Source organism: Meleagris gallopavo, chromosome 24 (genome assembly GCF_905368555.1).
Source record: "Meleagris gallopavo chromosome 24, MGAL_WU_HG_1.1, whole genome shotgun sequence".
Taxonomy (NCBI): domain Eukaryota; kingdom Metazoa; phylum Chordata; class Aves; order Galliformes; family Phasianidae; genus Meleagris; species Meleagris gallopavo.
This window is the reverse complement of record NC_139427.1, coordinates 1,243,521-1,266,194: the sequence shown is the minus strand read 5'-3', so window position 1 is coordinate 1,266,194 and position 22,674 is coordinate 1,243,521. Positions and strand designations below refer to the sequence as shown.

The following is a 22,674-nucleotide window of genomic DNA, read 5'->3' as shown; positions in this document are numbered from 1 at the left end:
TCCACATCACCGTCACCACGGGACGCCATCCCAAAGCAAGGACTTGGCGGTGGGAACACTGCAACCCCATTGCTGCCCCTTCTCCGTAAATCCACCACCCAAACAAAAAGCACAAACTAAAGTGCACTGTGCCACCCGTTCCCTGCGTGCTCCGTCCCCACTTCTCCCATATCTATTTATTCACACAGTGACGGGAAGCAAGCTAATGAGCTCTTTGCTAACGAGCATCCCCATCTCGGAGCCGGGACGCTGGCCATGGCTCGGGACCGGCCGCGCCGGGATCACCACGCAAGGAGGAGGTGGCAGAGCACAGCTGTCCATCCCAATTACCATCACACGTGGGGACACATGGGCTGGTGGCGTTTGACATTTGCTGCACAATATTTTGATGCAAAATGGCACCTCCGTCACAAATTATTTTGCAAATCTTGGCTTGGGTCCGGGTGGGTTTTTATGCACTCTGTGTGTGTGGATTGTTTTGCCGGGGAGCGTTGCACGGGGTGACATCTGATGAGCAAAGGGAAGGTCCATCGCTTCGCTGTTGCATGCATGCCATTGGGTTGGCCAAAAAGCAAACAGCCGCATCTCGGCGGACCCCACAACGGCGTTTTCCCCTTCTCCATGCTTTTTTGTGCGGTGGGATAGAGCTGAAGCAGTGCTGTCCCCATCCCCCAGCATCGAGGTCGGGGTCGCGGATCTGGGAACCGCTGCACCCGATGCCATCAGACACCTCGGGAAGCTGAAATGACTTTAAATGCCTAAACATTTTAAAACAAACCCCGGAACAATTCAGCTCCAACTCCTCGCCCGCTTTCTCTCTCTCTCCCTCTCTCTCTCCCATTTTTACGGTTTCCAGAGCTGTTTTACGCCTCATTACCTGCACACTGTGAGTGATGTCTGTCGGTCCTAGAGCTGTAAATACCTTAAATCATGCTTCATTAAGAATATCTATGGTGCTATTAAAGAGCTATAATAGACAACGAGTTAACAGATGATTAAATATGAACTCCATTTGTGTCACTCACCAGCGTGCAAGGAAGAGGCTTTAAGTTTCTAAACTCGCTCTCATTATCTGGCAAAGTGCAGCTGGGGGGAGCGCACTGGGATGCTGGCACGGGCACACGAGCATCCCACGGAGGCTCTGAGATGACAGTGAGGAGAGCCCTTTACCGGGCAAATAGAACTTGGTGACAAAAGTGACAGATTGGGTTCTAGTGCTGGGAAGCCAGAAATTTGAAAAAGAAACAAAATAAAGGATGGAGGAAGATGAGGATGGGGATGGGGATGGGGATGGGAATGGGGATGGGATGGGGATGGGATGGGATGGGATGGGATGGGATGGGATGGGATGGGATGGGATGGGATGGGATGGGGATGGGACGGGGACGGGGATGGGGATGGGATGGGGATGGGGATGGGATGGGATGGGGATGGGATGGGGATGGGGATGGGGATGGGATGGGATGGGATGGGATGGGATGGGATGGGATGGAATGGGATAGGGATGGGGATGGGGATGGGATGGGATGGGATGGGGATGGGATGGGATGGGGATGGGGATGGGATGGGATGGGATGGGATGGGATGGGATGGGATGGGATGGGATGGGGATAGGGATGGATGGGGATGGGATGGGATGGGATGGATGGGATGGGATGGGATGGGATGGGATGGGATGGGATGGGATGGAGATGGGATGGGATGGGATGGGATGGGATGGGATGGGATGCAAAGCACTGCTGCCTTCCCCAATAAAATAACACAACAGTGCAAAGGAATTGAAAAAAAAAAATAGCACAAATTCAACAATAATTAATAGCATTAAAATCCCACGAGCACACAAAGTACCGGGGGGAAATTAAACAACGAGTGCTGCGTTATTTTCCGGATTGAATTCTGACTCTTCTAAATGGAAAGTGCCTGGTGCTCCGCTGGCTCCTCGCTTCTCATTCCCCTGCACACCTCGACCCCTGGCCCTGACCCCCACGGACCCCCACCGCCCCCGGGGCCGTGCGGGAGGACGGGGGTGCTGGGGGCCGCGGGGGCCGGTAATTGAATCTCAGCGTTTCTCTGTGACCGGGCGATTAAGCGAGCTGGAAATGCCATTTCCGAGGCGTTGCAGCACCGATGCGCCCGTGGCTCCTTATCATTTGCTGCCGTCCTCTCTGCTCCCCGCTGCCTGACCTCGCCTCGTCGCCGGCCCCGGGGTCAAGGGAAGAAATTAATGCCGGGGCCCCTGGGGAGCGATGGGAGATTGCAGGAGGATGAAGGATGAGAGCAGAGCATCCAGCGCGGGAGCTTCTTGGGGAATGCACTCGTGGTGTCCTAAAGCACTGCAAGCACCCCGGAGTGACCCGGTTTGGTGGCACAGTGGGGATGGGTTGGTGGTTTCCAACCTCAATGATCCTATGGGTATGGATGGGATGGGTTGGGGTTGGACTTGGTGGTCTTAGGAACTCTTTTCCATCCTTAATGTTTCTGTGATTGTATGGGCACGGTGCTGATGGGTTGACAGTTGGACCTTATGATCTCAGTGGTCTTTTCCAACCTCAGTGATCCCATGGTTCTCCGAAATCCCACCCTAATGTTCCACCAACTCCTGCTGAGCCAACGCAATGAGCTGCTTTGGCAAAAAGGGTTTGGAAACAACTCCATGCCAGAAACAGGAGAGAAGAGCTGCTCAGCTCAGAACTTCCCTCCCTAGTAAAATATTTAATAATAAACTCACAACAGAAGCCAACTGTCTCTTGGATGTGGTTTTCACATGGAAGTTAATAGGATTTTTATTCCCATCCAAACTCTTTTCTTTTTTTTTTTCCATCTAATGTATGTTTTGTCCTAATATCTCCATCTTGTCACGCCAAATCAAACACAAACCCTATGGATGCAGCCTGGCCGGGAGCGACGAGTGCCCGTGTCACAGCGCATCCATCTCCAGCACGCCGACACCAGCCCCGATCGCTTTGTTAATCAATACCCCAAAGCTTTAAATAATATTTTAAGTGATAAAAACGTCTGCCTTAATGCGTTAATTTCCACGCTGCCTTGTTGCTTTGAAATCCCCGAAAAAAAATGGGAAGCTTAAATGAATCCTAGGAAAAGGAGCAGTGCATCATTAACGCAGCCAGATCCGTATCGCAGCCTGCAGCAATTACCGGCCGGTGAAACACTGCAAGCTGTGAAGAGCTTTCATTACCAGGGGTGCTGCAGGTCGCTCACCTCTGTCCAATCTCACGCTAAAACAAGCATTTTCTGCACTGCGGATTCCAGCTTCATTTAAATCTGTAATTGCTTTGATTTGGGTGCATATGGAGTGCGGGGACTTCATGACTGGGAAATCTATTAGGCAATAAGTCGGTGACTTTTAGGGAGCTGCAGCCTCGGTGTGTGGCTTGCTGCCACCCCAGTCAGCGAGGGGGTGTATGGAAAATGGTATTTTTCCAAGCCCAGAACAAATAGCTTTCTCTGTTTTCCCCCCTATTTCCCAAGATGCTCGCCCCTAAGGCACGGTGCTCACGTCGCAGTTCTCCCCTCTGCCATCCTGCACATGGGAGGGAAAGCTTTGGGTACAGCTTTCCCCTCTTTACCTACCAGGAGGCACGGAGGCTTCCCCTATCCTTGCTTCATTTACACTTCTTGTGCATATTCTAGCAATGGGCAGATCCACCCCACCAGCATTAGGAACGCCCCTCAATCGATCAATCAGTGATTGATCGAGCTGCAATTAACACCTTTGTACAAATTCTGGGGCACATCCCAGCGCTGTGCATTGCACCGAGGGTGTGTTGCAGGAGCAGAAACAAAAGCCCCTGGGTTGGTACCCATCCCTGCACACGAATGCCTTCCAGGAGAGCATTAAACGATGCGATTAACATCTGTCACGTGTGCTCCACTCTCTATATCAGTCTCTCCCAGGGGAAAGAGCCGCACGTGCCGAGGAAGGGTTTGTTTTGGTGGGGTTGCATTAGGATTTTTTTCAAGAGCATGGTGTGGGGGTGAGGATTCATCCCACGTGCAAAGCGCCCCAGTACTGGGATGGGGATGGGTGCTGGCACCCTGCAGCCGAACCCTTATTCCTCCCTCCCCAATAGCTCCGCACGTTTCCATCCATGCCCTCTCCACCCTGCTGCCATTGAGCAACAGCTGATGGCCAAGTATGGCCCAGCCTGATCCGAGCCCCAAAAACAGCCCCAGTTTCCAGCACAGAGCCGGTGCAGGCGTGGCGGGGCTGCTCCCATTCCTGGCAACACTCAGCACGGATTTCAACACCGGGTGGGGATGATGCAGTCGGGAATCCAACAGCGATGCTGCAACTCAGTGGAGATGTTTGTAGGAGAAAGGGGGACAGAGTGAAGCAGGACAGTTCAGGGCTGACTGCATTTCAGCCAGAAATGGACACTGGAGGTGAGAGTAAAGCAGGAAAGATGTGGTGCGCATGGGGGAGTTCCATGCTTGGCACCCAAAACGCTTCCCAGTGGGATGTTGGCTTTGCAACACAACAGACACCAATTTTTGGGTCTTGGTTTTGGGTGGGATGCAGAGTGCTACCAGAAAGCCAGGACCCTTCTGACTGATTTCTCTGTGTTGCCCGCTGGCTCTGATTGCAATACAAACATTTGGTGATGCGATTATCGCGCACACGCGGTGAAGGCGGTGGAGGGTTGGATTTCGTCGTGTGAGGGAAAGGGAGAAGAGCACAGATTTCAGGCGATAAAGCCCCGTTCAAGGTGGGCTTCTTTGTGGTGCTGCTTTTTTTCCTTCAGCTCAATATACTGAAAGAAAAATTCTGCCTTAAAGCAGCTCATCTGGGGGTGAAATAATCCACTCAACATTAGATATCAACCAGCGTGCATTTGCATTAGAATAGGACAGCGGAGCTCCTGGGATAGAGCAAGATCCACACTGGGAGTTTGAGCTACAAAACATGCGAAATCAGCAAAAATAGGGGGGAAAGAAAATTAAAAAAGAAAAACAGCTCCAAGATGAAAAGCATCACACTCGGTGTCCCCAAGAGGGGTGACACCGTCCCAGAGCCACCCAGTGGGGTGCAGGGCGGGTGCAGCTCCACGCCGCTCACCTTTCCTGCAGCTGTCAAAATGAAGCCATTGCCGCGCTGCAGAAGTGACGGTGCCCTCAGGCTACAACGGGAGACATGGGCAAATTAATGAGGATGTGACAGAGTTTATGGGTCGGATTAGACTCCTCTCCCGTGTCCGCGCTCGGCGCAAGGCTGGAAATTGATGGAGAAGAAGGGGAAGCAGAGGGTGAGGGACCGTGAGGGTTTTTGGGAGTGTGTGTGCTCACCAAAGGAGCAATCCTGTCCTTGTCACAAGCCATCAGTGCGCGGCGGACGAGCACGGAGCGCTCGGTCCCTGCGGGAGGAGAGGGGATGGATCCTCACCTCCCTGCAGAGCTGCAAACCGCCTCACGGCTCTCCTGCTCCATTTCCCCAACTGGAAATAAAGAAATACGATTTCCCATGATTCTACCACTTTCTGTTCTTTTTTTCCCGATGGGGAGCGACTCATCTTGCTGTGGTTGGGTGAGGGGCACCGTGCATGTCCCACAGCAAAGGGTTCACTCTGCTTCTTGCAAGCAGCTCAAACACTGAGCATGCACGGTACCAGCCCAAGCAACACGGTAGACCACCACCTTTGGAAATTCCCCAAAGCAGTCACTTCCAAAAATGCCCCTATGTCAGCCCCTATATGACCCCATAGCCAATATCCCTACATCAGCCCCTATATGATCCACAGCCAACACCCCTACATCAGCCCCCGTATGACCCCATAGCCAGTACCTCTACATCAGCCCCTGTATGACTCCATAGCCAGTACCTCTACATCAGCCCCTGTATGACCCCATAGCCAGTACCTCTACATCAGCCCCTGTATGGCCCCATAGCCAGTACCTCTACATCAGCCCCCGTATGACCCCATAGCCAGTACCTCTACATCAGCCCCCGTATGACCCCATAGCCAGTACCTCTACATCAGCCCCTATGCGATCCCGCAACCTGTGCCCAAGCAGTGCCACCCCATTGGAGCAGCCCTTGGGATATATGGGGGTTTGGGGAGCCCAGCAGGGGGAGAACCCCCCACTCACACCAACAGTGAGCTCAAAGCAATCCCAAAGCCACCCCTCGAGCCCAAACAGCGGCGCATTTTTGGGAGCTGCTCCAAGCTCCGCCGCTTAGGGCCCACCTCCAAATATCTCCCGACAAGTTTATTTATGGAAAAGCAAATCAGTCCGAGGTGTTTGCGGCTCAGGAATATTTCACGCCGATCGGGTGAGGGCGGATTTCTCCCTGACGCTGAGGACCCACTTGGCATGGGAGCCCCAAACTGGTCAGACTGGCTCTTTAATTTAGCTCCTACCCATTCTGCTTAATGAATTGGGGCTGCGTGCTGATGTGAGTGGTAGAAATGCATTGGAGGAGGAGGAGGAGAAGGAGGAGGAAGAAGAGCGGTGATGCTCGGAGCTCCCCCAGCCACCCCCATGGCACTCTGCCCAGCACCACAGACGGGGCAGGAGCCCCACTAATAGAAACCTGCCACCCAATTGGGGGCATTAACGCAACCCCCATCACCTCTCCAGGCATGGCCAGGCCGTTACAAACAGCTTCACATCCCTGGAAGACGTCTCCGAGTCATGCACCGGGTTGGAAATGTCTCCCATTATAATTATGACTCATTGGTGACTCAGTGACATTTCTGAAATTAAAAAGCGTTCGCTCGCCTGGCCCTTTGCTGCCCCACTTGGCTGCCGTGTGAGAACCAACAACTTATTTTTTATGCCGTTTTCCCATACAAACAACCCTGTCCCCATCACCCCGTGGTCCCCGGGGTTTCACCTTCACACCCCGAATCGGGATCTGAGCCCAACATGGGCTCACTTGAGCTGGGGACGCAGTGCTGGCACACTTCTAATCTACAAAGGGCCGAATCCAGGGCAGGAAACGCCGCACGTCGCAACCCCCAGTGGCACAATTATCCCTCCCCGTCCCTCTTTGCAGCTCTGTTATTAAAGCACTAGATTTTACCGGCGGGGAGGCAGCACCAAAACCCCAACAAATCCCATAGGAAACCCAAAGCGCCATGTGAAGCTGGAGAAGATCTCGGGAACGCGCTGCCGGAGCTGGGATGGAAGCAGACCCGGAGCCACCCCCCTCTTTTTTCACTATTATGTCTGAGAAGCGCCGTCTCTCCGTTTGATGATGATTTAATCGCTCGGCGATGAGGGCTGCCTGGCTGGGATGCAGCAAGCTTTGGGCAGCGCCAACAGAACCGCGGGATCTAAAACGGGGAGGAAGCATCGGTAGCAGCGAGGCTGATTGACAGTGAATGAAATGAAGCGGCCAAATTTCATTGGCGTGGTTTGAAATCCCAGGACGATGCGGCGTGCTGATGGATCCTTTCCTAGGGTTGTGCCAGAGCTGGCGTTCGCCTTTCATCCCGATTCCGTGTGCTGTTTGGAGGCTGTCACTTTTCGCACGTGTCGGTGGGGTTTTAATTGCGCCGTTCCCTCCTGGTGTGTCCCAGGGCTGAGATGGATGTGCAAAGCACAACAGCAGTGCGTTGCACCAGGAAATATCCCAGCATTGCTCTTCCAAACTCCAGACCTTTGCTGGGAAAACCGCAGCCACAGGAAAGCAATCATCACCATAGGGTCCCCTATAACCGCACGGGGCCCCGTCACCACATGGGCCTCCATCGCTGTATGGTCCCCATCAGCCTATGGGCCCCCATTGCTGTATGGGTCCCCACAACCACATGGGTCCCCACAGCCATATGGGTCCTCATCACCATGCGGGTCTCCATCACTGAATGCATCCCCATTACCATATGGATCTCCATCACCATATAAATCCCCGCCACTCTACGGTTCTCCGTCACCATATGGGTCACCATTGCCATCCAGATGCCCATCACCGTATGGGTTCCCATCATCATACAGGTCCTCACCACCATATGGATCCCTATAACCACACGAACCCACACTGCCATATGGGTCCCTACCGTCATATGGATCCCCACCACCATATGGGTCTCCGTCACCATACGGGTACCTCTGTATGGGTGCCCATCACCATATGGGTTCCCATGGCCATAAGGGTCTCCTTCACCCATACGTGTCTCAAAAATAGCAGCCGGGTCCATGTAGCACGAGTTAAGGGATGGACAGATGCAGAGAAGTTTTTAAGGACATTAACCCCACAAAATACGATATATATAACGTTTGATAAATCATTTGGGTGAAGAGGAATCAGCCTCACTTCACCCCACTGCCAGCACCAAAACCTTCACTTCTTCAGGGGAAAAAAAATAATTGCCAGGGCAGGAATGGGAGCATGGGGGAAGGAGAGCTCTAGAACCCAAAATAAAGGGAAAAAAGAAGGAGCAGAAAATTATTATTTCAATTACAATGAAAATGTATTTTATTAGAAAATGTGGATTCATCTTTGATACTTGATACCAAGAAAAGCAATATCCAGGACTGTAATACCCCATCTCCGTGCAGGGAGAGTGAGTTATTAAATCAGGAGATGAATGGCTCGCGCCGCAGCTAACTGCTCCAGTTAAGAGAAAAATTGTTATAAACTTACTCTTTGCCCCAAAACGCATTCCTCCCCCTCTCCCCTCAGCGATATGCCTCATTTCTATGGCTTAGAAACATTCAGGAGGGAATTTTTAATGGAAGTTTCTTTTTTTTCTTTTAAAAAAGTGCATTTAGAGGTGGTTTTTTTTTTTTTTCCCCTCTTCTTCCCCCACCTTTAAGAAAACACACATAAGGAATAAAAATAACCCAGCTGCACACAGTTCAATTGTGGGGAAGTAGGGAGGATGTAAATGAAGGTGCATTCTTATGTATAGCAGCGCATCCCTCAGCCCCGCGGCAGGGCGACGCGCTCGGCGTCTCTGTTCTGCATGAATAAATATGTATAAAAATGGAATGCTGCAAAGGACTAAAACCCGATCACTGAGATAGCATTTCTCAGAGGCTGCGAGCAAACGCGAGCCACCGGCTTTTCTCCTTTTTCACTATTTATGTAAAGAAGCATTGAAATGATAATGCGGCGTTCCCCGCCCCGTGCAAGAGGATCGTGGGTCTTTCGGTGCTGCAAGAAATTTGGATTTTAACGGCGTTGGTGGCACAGATGTGGGAGGTGGCAGCGGTGGGCATGGTGGCATCCACTGGAACCAGATGGGGTTGTGTCGGCTTGTTGGGTTTGGGGCAAAAAGGGCATGAAGTAGGGCACACTGGCACGGTGTGGAGCCAACCAGCATCAGGACACTGGGCTCATCCCGATGAACTCAGAACACGGTGTTGCTTGGGGCACAAGCGTCCCGCCCCGTAGGATTGGGATGGATGAGTAGGGTTGGGATGGACGTGTAGGGTTGGGAATGGACACATAAGGTTGGGATGGATATGTGGGGTTGGGATGGACGTGTAGGGTTGGGAATGGACACATAAGGTTGGGATGGATATGTGGGGTTGGGATGGACGTGTAGGGTTGGGAATGGACACATAAGGTTGGGATGGATATGTGGGGTTGGGATGGACGTGTAGGGTTGGGAATGGACACATAAGGTTGGGATGGATATGTAGGGTTGGGATGGACGTGTAGGGTTGGGAATGGACACATAAGGTTGGGATGGATATGTGGGGTTGGGATGGATGTGTAGGGTTGGGAATGGACACATAAGGTTGGGATGGATATGTAGGGTTGGGATGGATGTGTAGGGTTGGGAATGGACACATAAGGTTGGGATGGATATGTAGGGTTGGGATGGACGTGTAGGGTTGGGACGGACACACAGGATTGGGAAAGACCTTCCAGGGCTTATTGTCAGAGCACACACTGCAGATTGCTTTGGGATGCTGCAACCATCCCCATCCAACCTGCGCAGACCTTCTTGCCTCAAGTCCAGCACGACCTACCAGGAAAGCACTCTTGGCTTTGATAACCACACGAATCAGACATGCTTTAAGCCTCCTTCTGACTCGATTACCCCAAACACGCCATCACCCAAAGCATGCCATTTAGACGGGTCCGTCCCACAGTCCCCAACCACAGCTCAGGAAGGGCAGCAGAGAGCAGGGCACGGCCGCATCCCCTCCCCATAGGAACCCATCTCACCTCCCACCACCCCATGCACCCTTTCCCTCCTTCTCCCCCAGGTACGGGGGCCCTGATCCTTCCCAGCGTGGCGCTGGCTGCGTTACACAACCCTGCTCGGGAGATCCTACGTGGGCAGACGTGGGCTTTCCTCTGAATTGACAACAGCTCTCGCTGCAGCTCAGCAGAACATGAGCAGCTTACATAAACAGCTTCAGAGTTACCCTGCGTGTGGGCTGCACACTGAGGGGGGGTGGGGAGGAGGGGGAGCAGGAAGCCGGCTTCCCCCCCTCTTTTTTTTTTTTTCCCCTTTTTTTTTTTTCCCCCCTCTAAAACAAACCAAACCCGAACAGCTCCTTGTGGGGGAACGGCAGCGCGCGAGAGAAATGACTCAAGTGTTTTGTAACTTGTCACATTCGAAGCTGCAATTTGGAGGCAGGAAGGAACAATCCAAAATAGTCTCCCCAACTCCAGCTTGTATAACCCAGATCCTCCAGCCCATCCCCTCTGCGGGGACGAGGGGGACATCGCTGCAGATTGGCAGCTGGATACAGGCGGGCGGGCTCGGGGATGCTGCAGGGTGGGGAGGGCAGGAAGAGCCCCCAAATTGGGAAGGATTACTCATCTGTGAGGATGGTTCCTGTGCTGGCAGGGAGGCACCGGGGAAGTTGTGCAGGGGAGGATGGGGAGGAGATGCTTTGGAGATTGGGGAGGAGATGTTCCAGGGATTGGGAGGAGATGCTCCAGGGGCTGGGGAGGAGATGCTTCAGGATTGGGGAGGGAATGCTCTGGGGATTGGGGAGGAGATGCTCTGGGGACTGGGGAGGAGATGCTCTGGGGACTGGGGAGGAGATGCTCTGGGGATTGAGGAGCAAATGCTCTGGGGAATGCGGATGGGATGCTCCAGGGATGGGGAGGAGATGCTCCAGGGATTGGGGAGAAGGTGCTCAGGGAATGGGGAGGAGAAGCCCCAAATACTGAGGAGGATGCTGATGCTCAGAGTCCCACAGGAAAGTAGCACGTCCCAGGATGCCATCCCATGCTGGAGATGATGCTCAGGTGGTGCATCCAGAGTGCTGTAACAACAAAGAGCAGACGTCCCTGCACAGCAGGGCATCCCAATGGCTGCATAAAGCCACCAAGAGTCTCAGGTGCCAAAACTGCACCAAGAGAAGGCACGGTGCAGATGAACGCATTTGTGCCCAGTTACCCAACGCAGCCAGAGATCAGCCCTTGGTCAAGCATTATTTCAGGCCCCTATAAATCCCATTTCCAAGGCATGAGTGTCCACAGGAGCCTGCCTCATGCTATAAACCCTCCCGCCCACCCAAAGCTGATCTCAATTAGCACCCACTGCTAATTTATTTTGAAAAAGCCAAGGCGGGGTCCTCTGGAAGGCAGAAGGCTCAATAAAAGTGACACTGCTCCTCAGGGCTCATTGATCTGTCATTGATGGGGGTGACGTGCAGCCCCAGATGGGCTTTGGCACAGTTTGGGGCGGTGCTTCCCGAGGGGCTCCTCAAAAATTAAACGGGTGGGAAGATGAAGGGAGGGGAGAGCTTTGCTGCCCCTTTGCTCACGTCACCCCACTGCCCACACAATGAAGGGAAAAGCAGAAGATGTGATTTGACCTGGGTTCGTCTTCTTTCAAAATGCAATGCTGTTGACTTTGCGATCCCCAAAAACACTTCCATGCACCCAACGCATCCCTGCAGCTTTTGGATTAGCAAGCTGGAAAACCAAAGCTTCCCTGCAACAGTAGGTTGTGCCCATGAATTCCTGACTCCTCTTATGGGCACCGTTTGGGACGTGCCCATCCCAACCCCATGGCGTGTCCCAGTGCAACGCACAGCCTCCAACTTTGACACCAACCTGAAAGATCCGACACAAAGCACTCGTCTGTGGGAGCAACACAATTATCTCCCGGAGTTGAGCACTGATGAATAGAAGTTTTAATTACCAAACCTTTCCATCCTCCCCCACGTATGCAAAAAGTGTATTTTCTGGCATGTTTATTTAATAATAAAATATGACAAAATTATATGTTTAGCAGGATAAGCGCACGCGGCGTGTGGAAAGCACACGAGGAGATGGAGTGGGTTTCGTCACCAGGGCTGAAAACACGCACGCTGATCTCTGTGGCTCCGTGTCGTTCGGCCATGGGTTGCAGTGGCATTTCCTCCCTTTGCAGATTGACACGCACGTGTCCCCATCACTCGATTCACCCAAAGAGAAGAGCGGGCGCCTTAATCACCATGGACAGGACCAAAGGGTGCCCCTGTCACCCATCAGTATCATTTAGGGCTTGGGAAGCACCCAACTCCTATAGGGGATGCCAATCAGTGCTCCGTGCTCATATCAGCCTTCATTCCATCCAGTCCCCAACACCGTTGTCTCCTTCACGCACCCACACTGTGCTGTAACAGCATCTGATGGAGCCGCGTCCCCAGCCGGACTCAACACCATCGCGCAGCCCCAAAATCAGAGCAGAGATCGCCAGGGACACATCGCAGCGATGCACCCAACCCCGACACCATCACCTTGAGCCCCCTCCTCCCTACAGCCCACAGCGTAACGCTGCCGTGGGAGCGTCCCCCCCTTGGAAATTTCGCAGCCAACCTGCTAATGAGTCTTTGTGAACCTTGTGCCTTCTTACCTCTAATTGTACAGCCTGCTAGGATTTGAGCTCTGTGGACAGCCTCACATTTGGTTTAGAATTATAGGCTGAGTGGCTGTTCTCTCCTATTATTGTGCTGTCAATCTTGTATTAGCACATTATAATATGGTACACTGAATGCATCTGTTCTGTATATCACAAGTCCTAATTGTCATTTGTTGAATCACTTTGTCTTATATGATTGTTAAGCAATTATTTCATCCAAAGCGGCTTAAACTTTGATTACTGTATAGTGTTTACGGGGATCAAAGTAAAATCATCGGCTGCTTCAAACATTTTGCAGCTGAAACAGGCACAAGTGTCTGTCCTAGACACGCACGGATGCCAATACATAAGCAATGAGGAGCGCGGATTTGATGACCTGGAGGTTCTTGCCATCTCTATTTGTCCGGGGCGGATAAACGTCCAGCAAACGTGTAGGTAATGAACCAGATGCAAAGTGACGTTTCTGCCAGGATCACTCACGGAGAGACGCTCTCATGGCGTGGCACCAGCTGTCCCCCGTGGTGGGGCCGGGTGCCGAGCACCAACCCACCCGTTACACCAAGGGTGCCCTGTTGAAGAACCCCACCGAACACAGAGGAAGGAGAGCAGCGCTTTGCTCGGGGATGCACAGCAGGGGTTGCATCCTCAACCTGAAATCTGTCGCTCGGGTCAATGGAGGACAGCGTGGAGCAACACACAGTTCTGCTTTTCCTCCAGCTCGGAGAGGCACCGCTTGCTCGCAGGCTTTGCCTCACCGCAGCACAGCCCTCTGAAGTCGGGGTGATGGGATGCTCAGGCGCCGTCGCGGGGCATGGGAACCCAAAGCAGGGCAGGAGGGAGGGGTTGGCACCGAGGGTTTGGGTAATCCCGTAATATCTGGCTGACAGCTTGGGGAAGGAATGCGAGCCCATTGTTGTCTTTTTTTAAGCAGCCCGGACAGGATTGAGAGAAAAACGCTGGTGGCTCCTCAACCCCAGATGGTGCCACGAGCCAGCGAGGATGCACAAACTGTCAAGAAAAATTCTGCTTAAAAACGTCTTCTTTAATGAGAGTTGAACTGAACCTGAGTGCCGCTCCGAAGCCCCTCGCCCAGCCAGCTGCAAATCACTGCTTGACACAACTAGAGCACGGCCCCACCGAGAGATTGAGCAGATCCTCTCCTCCCTTTGTTAAAGGCTAATGAATTCACCCACAGAAGTAATTTTCCAAATAATGGGCTGCGGACCCTAGAGCACAGAAATGTTTATGAATCAGGGCTGTCTCCAGATGTTCACAAAAGGAGGAGGGGGACAGAAAGGGACGTGGCTGCAGCTCTGGTCCCAAAGCAGCACAGCTCTGTGCAAGGAGTTCTGCTGTGTGTAGCCATGAGCACATCACCCTTCGCTCATGACTTCCAATTCATTCTGCTATGGAAGGGGTTTTTAAGGAATGAGATGCGATGGAAGTGCACAGTTCTAAGAGGTGGAGATCTCCTGGGTCGCAGCTTTGACTGCAGAAAGTTTGCAGATGTGCAAGACTGATGGGACAGGCTTGGGGGGAAGAGGGTTGTTGCAAAAAACTCAAGTTTCAGAAGTTCTGCTGGAGAAGGAACTAGGAGAAAAGCATTTCATTTCAAAAGCGACGACGCTGAGAGCCTTCGTAATCCAACAAAGTGGGTTTGTTTGACTTCAGACCAGTGGGGGAAGAGTTCATAGGATCGTTATGGTGGAAAAGACCTCCAAGATCCCGAGCCCAACCCATCCCCGTTAACCATGCCCCTCAGTGCCACATCCCACAGCTCCTGATGGCGATCCCACCACCTCCCTGGGCGCCCCGTGCCAAAGTCCTACCACTCTTACAGAGAACATCTTCCTAATATCCAACCTGAGCTCACCCAGACCCAGACGAGTGCTCCCAACCACGAAGTTGTGCCCAACTCCATTTCCGTCACCGCTCTTCCAGCAGGATGCTGCCCTGCCCTTCCCCACACCGAGCCCCAGATAAACCTAAGGAAGTCATCAACCACGGCAACGAGCACAGATCAGGACGAGCAGGTAACAGGTAGCACAGTAAAAATGCAACTTACGAGCATCGCCGCGGGTAAATTGCTTTTTAACAAGCAGACAACTTCTATCAATAGCATCTACCGTATGTTTTTATAAAGTGCAGAAATATGTTTTTAAAAGGCCAGTAAATAAAGTTCCTATCGATTTGATCTCAAGTGTAATCTGTTTTTCTGTCTGCCACCAAGAGTGGTAATAAAAGAGAATCATGTAATATGGCGTTCTGGTTAATGCGGCCATACATCACGGCCGGGGCCGCGCGCTCCGCGGCGATCTATCATTTTCTATCGGGATTGCTTAGCTGCAGAATTTATAAACTTGCCCCCAAATTGGTGCGACGTCCAATTTTCTTTTCCAATTTATTTTCGGTTGAGCGAAGCAATATTGAGGCGGGACGAGGAGGGCGCATTTCCCATCTCTCCAGATGTTGGGCTTTGGGATGCGTCGCCCCCCAACCTGCAGATGCTTCGTAACCACGGCTGGCACTCAGCCCCAGCTGCAGGGATGGAGCATCAAGGCTGATGCTCACTGCTTTGCTCATTGCACTGGTGAGCACCCTCAGCACCCACCTGCAGGACAGATGCGGAGTGGTTGAGCCTTTCAACTCAACGCCAGCACTGAAGCACAGGGAGATAAGCACGGCGAGATGTGACCCAGAGTAAGGATGGGCAAAGTCCTGTCCTCCCCATCAGAAAACATAAACACACTCTGCAGGGGGATCATTCTTGTGGTTGTTTTTCTTGACAAAACAAAGCGTTCCGAGGGAAGCAGACACTTCCTACGCGAGTTCTCATACCCCAAACCCAGCTTTTCTGCTGCTAATTTTGATGCAACAAGCAAACGAGCTCAGCCATCCCATTACACCCATCCAGTGCCCATCAGGACCCGCAGTGCCGACCAACACCACATGCAAAGCGAGGTTTCCCTTCCTCATAACTAAAAAAAAAAGAAAGAAAAAAAATAAAAAAAATAAATCAAGTTTTCTGGCCTGAGAAATCCCATCATAGGCACAAAAAGCAAAACCCTCTTGTGTGTGCCTTGGATTCAGTGTGGTGGAGTCATGCTTCTGTTCTGCCCAATTTTGGGTGGAATTTTGGGGGAAAAGATTAATGCTGGAGGTGGTTTGAGGGAAAGAGCATCTTCACAGCTCCAGGAGCAGGGAAAACGTTTAGGTGATCAATATTTGCGTTCTCATAGAGAAACACCAAAGCATTTCACCCAAAGCATTTCAGCATCGATGTGTGGGAGACGATACAACGCCACCCAACCCCTCACCGCAAATTAACCCCCTGTTAATTGCACCTCCATGGTGTGAAACACACCGAGCTGGGGCTGCGCTGGGCTGGGGGAAGGCAGAATGAAAGCAAAGCAAAGGAAGAAGCAGGGGCTGTGTCCTCAGATGACACCCAAATGCAATGCGCTTGGAAGGGATTGAGCTCCAAACTCTCGCACGGCAGCACACAAGCGGTGGGTGGCTCTGTGCACAGCATCCTCTGCCAGTTCTGGGCCTCTTTCTTTCTCCCTTTCTTTCTTCCTTTCTTTCCGTTTTTATTTTCTTTGAATAAGCAGACATCCTTAAGAAAAAGTTACGCTCCATTCCATGCGATCGACTTTGGGAGGAGACTTTCTGGATGCCGATGAAGCAGATGGAAGAACTGATTCCTGTCACTTTGAGATGCTCAGCGAGTTCCGTATCCCCTACAGCTGTTGGAGCAGCTGTCGGGATGCCGACAGAGCACGCTGGGACACCAACTTGGGGACGAACCTCAGCAAGACGATGCCACCAACCCTCGGTTACCACCCCATAGGGGTCTCTCTCTCATAGGGGGTGACCCCAGGAAGACGATCCTATCGTAGCACACAGAGTTGGGCAGCGGTCCCCTCCCCAGTGGGGGGCGCAGCGCCCAGGGGTGCCCCCCCCCGACAGCACTCAGCTCGAAGTTCAATGGTGCCACCTGCTGGCATCGCTCGAATGCAGCGGCTGCGCTCCGTCCGCCCCGTTGGGACGCGTCAACGCCGGCATCGGCCGCAGCTCACGCTGCGCTCCTTAACCCGGCTGAGTGGGAATGGAAACCCAGCCAGAGCTGCCCCTGCGTTCTAAAAGCTCGAAAATGTTTGTATATTGACTGCTTTTTCTCTGCTGCCATCAACAGAGCGGCTTTGCCAACTCCAAACCCGAACACCGAAGCAATGGAGAAGAGTGGGGATAGGCATAAAATCATCCCGATTTCATGCAAGATATTAATAATAAAAAGCAGCAAGCACAACCTGAGCAATGATAGCATTATAGGAGAGCAATGGCAGGACCCATACGGCACTCACCTTTTTGGCCTGTGGGTAGAGGACCTGGGGGCTGCCCCACTCCCTGCTGATGCGCCAACGGGACTGGTGGCAAGTGGGGATGTAGGTGCAGCCCACGTCGCCCAGCTCCGGGTAGATGACTTCTAAATTGCCTCTGGGGAGAGAAAAAGGGGAAAGGATGGGTCAGGTGGGACCACGCTGTGCAGGGGGTGGGTTTGGTTCAGCATGAGGCAGAGGCAGCTTGCTGTGCAGCCTCCCATGCTCTAAGCACGGGGTTTGCCTCTTTTCCTCACCCCCCCCAAGCAGCAATAATTGAGCTTTGAACACTCAGGATGGCTCAGATTGTTTCCAGGAGCTTCCAAAGCCTTAAAATCGTGGCCCATATGGCTGAACTCAGAGACTGAAGACAGGGAGCAAAGCCATCCCTGCTCCCACTGGGATCTGAGCTGCTTCTCCTTCCCATGACACGTAAGCAGAGCTGAGCTTCAGGTGGATTTTGGGCACAGACAGTGCAATAACAGGTCAGATATCCCCAGCTTAGACTTGGAACGATTTCCCCTTCCCACACAGCACAGGAACAGAGTGCCTTGAGGCCCTGGCAGGAGGAGCTCTTGAATCTGCAACCCCAAGGGCTGCCAAGCAGCGAGGGGCTGATCCTACAGAGGCCAGGAGTCCAAAGCAAGGTGCTTCCACTCTGCTTGCACTCATCCACAACCTTCTATATCAGTCACATCCCATCCCAGAAGCATTTTGGAGGCAGCAGTAAGGAGATACATAACTCAGAAAACCCCAAAGGAAGGGATAGGCACATCTCGTGCAAGCAGATTCCTAGCAGTGGGAAGGACAGCAATGGGTATTGGTAGCCCTGGGGGGAAGGATGCTGGAATTGGCCGCCCCATGGGCTGGGGGAGTGCTTTGGAAGGGGATTGCTCACCTGCAGAACTCGCTGTCCTTGCCGCTGAGGCTCTGGAAGGAGCAGACGTGTGAGGGTTCATCCGGCCACAGCACCTGAGCCCCGGCAGCGAGCCCCGGCAGGAGAGCAGCCAGCAGCACCGCAGCCAGCAGCCCCATGCTGCCCTGAGCAAACAAAGGACGTGGTCAGTCAGTCCCACCAGGACCTGGCACCACGCTGTGGCTCAGCTCAGTCCCCCCTTGCTCCCCTATGAGCTGTTTTTCTGATTTCTACCAATTCCACATCAGTGATGCCCAACACAGACTGCGCCGCTGGGGACCCCGTGCGCAGGAAACCACTGTCACCTCCACCTGGAGGCTGCCACTACTGTGTCACAGGGAAGGAACAGAGCCCCAGTGCCCTGCCTACAAAAAGGCTTGGCCGTGGCCCAGCCCTGAGCCTGGGGAGGGCCAGGTTAGAGGATCTGTAGCCCACAGCCCTCCCCATAGCCCCACAGCATCCCCAAAGACCCCACAGCTCAGCACTCACCCGTGGGCACGGAGGATGGAGCAGCAGCTCCGTGGTTACCGTGGAGATGGGAGGGATGCAGGGGTTGGAATTGGGGGTGGGACAGCATAGGAAGGAGCAGCTCATCCCATAAAGACCCCCAAAGCATCACAGAAACCAGCAGTGGGTTCCAGCCCCCCAACCCCAGACGGCTACACCCACATCACCTCACCTGGCCCCAAATCCCCAAGCTCTCCCCGGCCCAACGAAAAGGATGTGACCCAACTTTCCCCATCACCCAAATCATTTAGGATGAGGCAAAACAAATACAAACCCACTGTCAGTTGGGAGCAGGTATTACAACACAGTCATTACATAATGAAGCAACCGCACGCAGGGCGAGCACAAGTACAGCACCACCATCATTATGGACAGATAAAAAGCACCAGGCTCAATTAATTAGAAGCAGTAATAGATGGAGAAGGACCCGAGGACCCGGAGGTTTAGGGGCTAATAGCTGTAAGAGGAAAGCAGAACAAAAGTCTGCTCTGCAGCTCTGTCCTGGATTGCTGCAGGCACAGACACGGAATGCAGAGAGCTTCGGTTGGAAGGAAGACTCACGATGGCAAAGCATCAGATTTTGGAGAACCATAAAGTCAGCACTCAGGGCACGAGGAGCAGTGCTGCTTCGTTGCAAACTGGTTGGTCCTGCATTGCTCTGCAGCAGTGCCATGGGGAAACCCAAAGGTCAGCACAAGGCAGGCGGGATGCACCCCGAGCAGCCCGGATAGGGGCATCCATGTGGGCATTCGTCAGCCGGGGGGCAGAGAGCCCCCCTGGAGCCTCAGTACAGAGCAGCATCAGCAGAAAAGGGTTTGCTGATCGCTGAGGAGCAAAGTGCTCTCCAGGGATGCTCTGCAAGAAAACCCCAGGGAGCAGCAACCTCTCGCAGCTGATAAACGCGGCTCTCTCTACAAAGCTATTTGCAGAGTAATTACAGAGATCCTATTTCTCCAGCTCGGGAGCTGCAGAGCCAGCAGGAAGCCCCCACGGAACAGCCCTATGTCAGCAGGCAATAAAACACACGGGGACACCACGGTGTCAGAGCATCTCCCACGAGACCGCAGGGCCGGCAGAGTGTTTGCGGCGCCATCGGCACGCGCCGGGCCGTGGCAGCAAGGAGCCAACACGTGCCAGCAGTTTGTACCACTCTACCACCCCTCAGAACATCCTCCTCCGTGGGAAAGCACACCCTGAGCACGGCACCAGGATGTGTGTGTGTTGCACGTTGCAGCTCCTGACTCAGCAGCGCAGGGTGCCAGGAATGCCGTCCTTCCTGCCGCTGGGAAGCTGCCGGCACGCGGCTCTCCGGGCTGCACCCACTGCCTGCACCCCGTGGGCTGCTTCGTCCCGTGCAATGGCATTGATGGAAGCCTTTTCTGGCTGAGGCTTTGCTCTGATGCTTGTGCGAAGGGTTCTGTGCGGTGTGCAGTGAGTGGTGCTCCTTGCACATGCAGCAAGCTTTTTAGCACTGCAGTGAATGCAACTCAGCTGCTGCAGGAAGAGCTGGGCTGGATTTCTGCCTCAGTTGCCCCACGGAGGACATTGCTGACACTCATTAAGTGCTGTCCTGGGGGCAGCTCCAGTTCCTGCAGTCAGAAATGCATTGGTTCTGCTGCTCAGGGGGACTGCGTGGAGGTGGCAGAAGTAGGGAAATCCCCTCCACTGTGCAGGAAGATCCTTTCTCAGCCCTTTTCATGGCAATCTGAGGAAGCTGAAAGCCACATCCTGGCCCCCAGAGCACCTCCGTCGTGCCCTGCCTACACTGCAGGTCTTATCTCTCTTCCTAAGGGCTACCCACAGCCAACACCCCATTTCCAGCTCCATTTCCAGCCCCATTTCCAGCCCCACAGGCGTGGCCACAGGGCTGCCCCACTTTGCTCCCACCAACCCACTTGCAGTGCTTTGTGTGCAGCACAAAGGCTCCATGTAAGGGTTGGGAGGGTTTAGGGTTTCTAGAACACCTCCCCTGAGAGAGTTCAACAGCTGAACCCATGGTTTGGGTCACTGCAGCCTTCACAGGAATCTTTATGGGATCACGGGGTGGACACACGGTGCTGTGAGGCTGCACGTTGCCTTTTGTGCTCTGAAGTTGCAAACAGTTTGCTGTGCTGTGTGCATCCCAAGAGGGCACAGTGCAGTGCAAACTGAGCAGCAGAGCACAGCCAGGGGGTGCAGCCCCACAGCCTGCCATCAGCCCGTGGAGCTGCAGCACTGCTCCCATTGCGTGGCCTCAGCTCTGCAGCAGGAGCACAGTGCACCCCTGCAGCACCCCACGCTGCTCCAAGCCCATGCGTGGCCGCTCATCCTGGCCTACTTGCACGATGCACAAGCCAGCACTGCTTTCACAGTGGGTTTTGCAAGCAAGATGCATGGCTTGAGGAAGGGGTCACCCACCTCTCCACCCCACCCAGAGCACAAGTATCCTCACCCCACCCCCGAGCTCCTCTCCAGTAGCCGAAGCACATTTTGGGGAGGATGCACCACACACAGCTATGTTTGCAGGAGGAGGTGACCTTGGTGGCAGCAGCCCCACGCTTGCACTCCAGCTCCCTTTGCAGCACCTGGCAGAGTCCTTGTGACTGCACTGAGCTGCAGCTCTTCCCAGGGAAGAGAGCTTCTATTTCGGGAAGAACGTTTGCATTTGACCTATATTAAGTGCATGCATTTGGCAGCCGCAAGGCAGGAGCTCATTCCCCTGCACCAGCAGCTCTGCAGCTGCACCGGCAGCGTGGATCCTCGTGCAACCAGCTTGCACCACCGCTTGCACGCTCCATTCTGCTGCAACCCACCCACAACTTCAGGCCCAGCCTTTTGCACTCAGGATGAAGGGAAAATTGCTGCTTTAAGCAGCACGCCAGCAAAATATAGATATATGCATTGTGCAACCCTCAGGTGTGGCTCCCACCCACACTCCTACAGGACTTTGCGTGGGCCACCGAGGTGTCACCTGTCCCCAGCTGAGTGTTTTCACCCCTCTTCCCTCCCCGCACATCTCTTTGGCACTGAACCTTTGCAGGAAGGGGGAGGTGTGTCCTAATGCCTCGTGGGTGCCCTAATGGTGATTACAGGCCTGAAGGGATGACAGTAAACCCAAACACGCAGCGCTGCTGGGTGATGTTCGTGGGAAAGCCCTGAGGCTGAGGGGTGATGGGGTGAGGAAGGAGCAGCCCTGACTCAGCCAGGGTGGGGGGGAACCCTCCAAATGTCTCAGGGCTGGGGGGGCCCCCCATGCACAGGGACCTGCATGGAATTTAGGGCAGCCAGGCAGGGACGGCTATAAATATCTCCATTTCAGATTCGGCTGTGTGCAGCTCTTCAGCCCCCCAGCTTGTTTGCTCTCTGCGGCCCAAAGAGAAGCGGAGAGCAGCCTGGATGTGGGTTTTGAGCCATGCCCTCCTTGTCAGCGAGCAGATAAGTTCCAGGGGTCCCAACCCCCAGCGGAGACACAATTAACCTTTGCATCAATAGACTCAAACTGCACCAAATTGGCTCAACCCCTTCCTCAGGCAGCTTTAACCTGGGTTCACGCTGGTTTGATGGGCACAGCTATGGGTCTTCCCTAGGGAAATGCTCCAGGACATCCCCGAAACCAGTGTTGGGTACCCACAATCCTGCTGAGAGCCCCCCAGCTCTTCCCCAGCTCCCCCCTTCCCAACCGTTTGCTCCCTTCTCAGCAGACAGCCCCCAAACCCACTGCATCCCCACCCAAATCCACGCTGCAGGACCCGATGGGTGTCGCCATGAGCCCACCCCAACCCCTTCCAGCACAGCACCAGGCACTCAGCACCATTACCACACGGTGACCCCAACTTCCTGCTATCAGGGTGCACAGAACGCCTGCAGCTGCCCCCCAACACACGAGGGAAAGCCCCAAACCCCCTGCCCTCCCACCTACCGCTCTGTGTCCCTCTGTGTGTCTGCTCCCAGAGCCTGGCACAGCCCCAGCCCTGCTGCCCGGCCCCTTGGCAGCACCGACCCCGGGCTGTGCCAGCACAGCACCACCTGGGGCAGCCTGCAGAGGCTGGAACCCCACAGAACCGACCCCAGCAAACCCTACAGATCGCACATTATTCAGCCCCATGCAGGG

At 53.7% G+C, this 22,674-nt stretch overlaps 1 protein-coding gene across 3 annotated transcripts in view; it reads right to left on the bottom strand.

Moving 5' to 3' along the window:
* Positions 1–22,620, bottom strand: part of PEBP4 (phosphatidylethanolamine binding protein 4) — a 55,058-nt gene extending 32,438 nt beyond the window's left edge. For all 3 annotated transcript variants that reach the window (XM_031556733.2, XM_085242712.1, XM_085242711.1), the window contains exons 1-3: positions 22,483–22,620; positions 18,060–18,202; positions 17,147–17,279 (exon numbers count right to left, since the gene is read on the bottom strand). In XM_031556733.2, the coding sequence (XP_031412593.2) occupies positions 17,147–17,279; positions 18,060–18,196 (270 nt within the window). In that variant the 5' untranslated portion in view covers positions 18,197–18,202; positions 22,483–22,620. The remainder of the gene's footprint in view (positions 1–17,146; positions 17,280–18,059; positions 18,203–22,482) is intronic.
* Between the last annotated feature and the right edge of the window lie 54 nt (positions 22,621–22,674).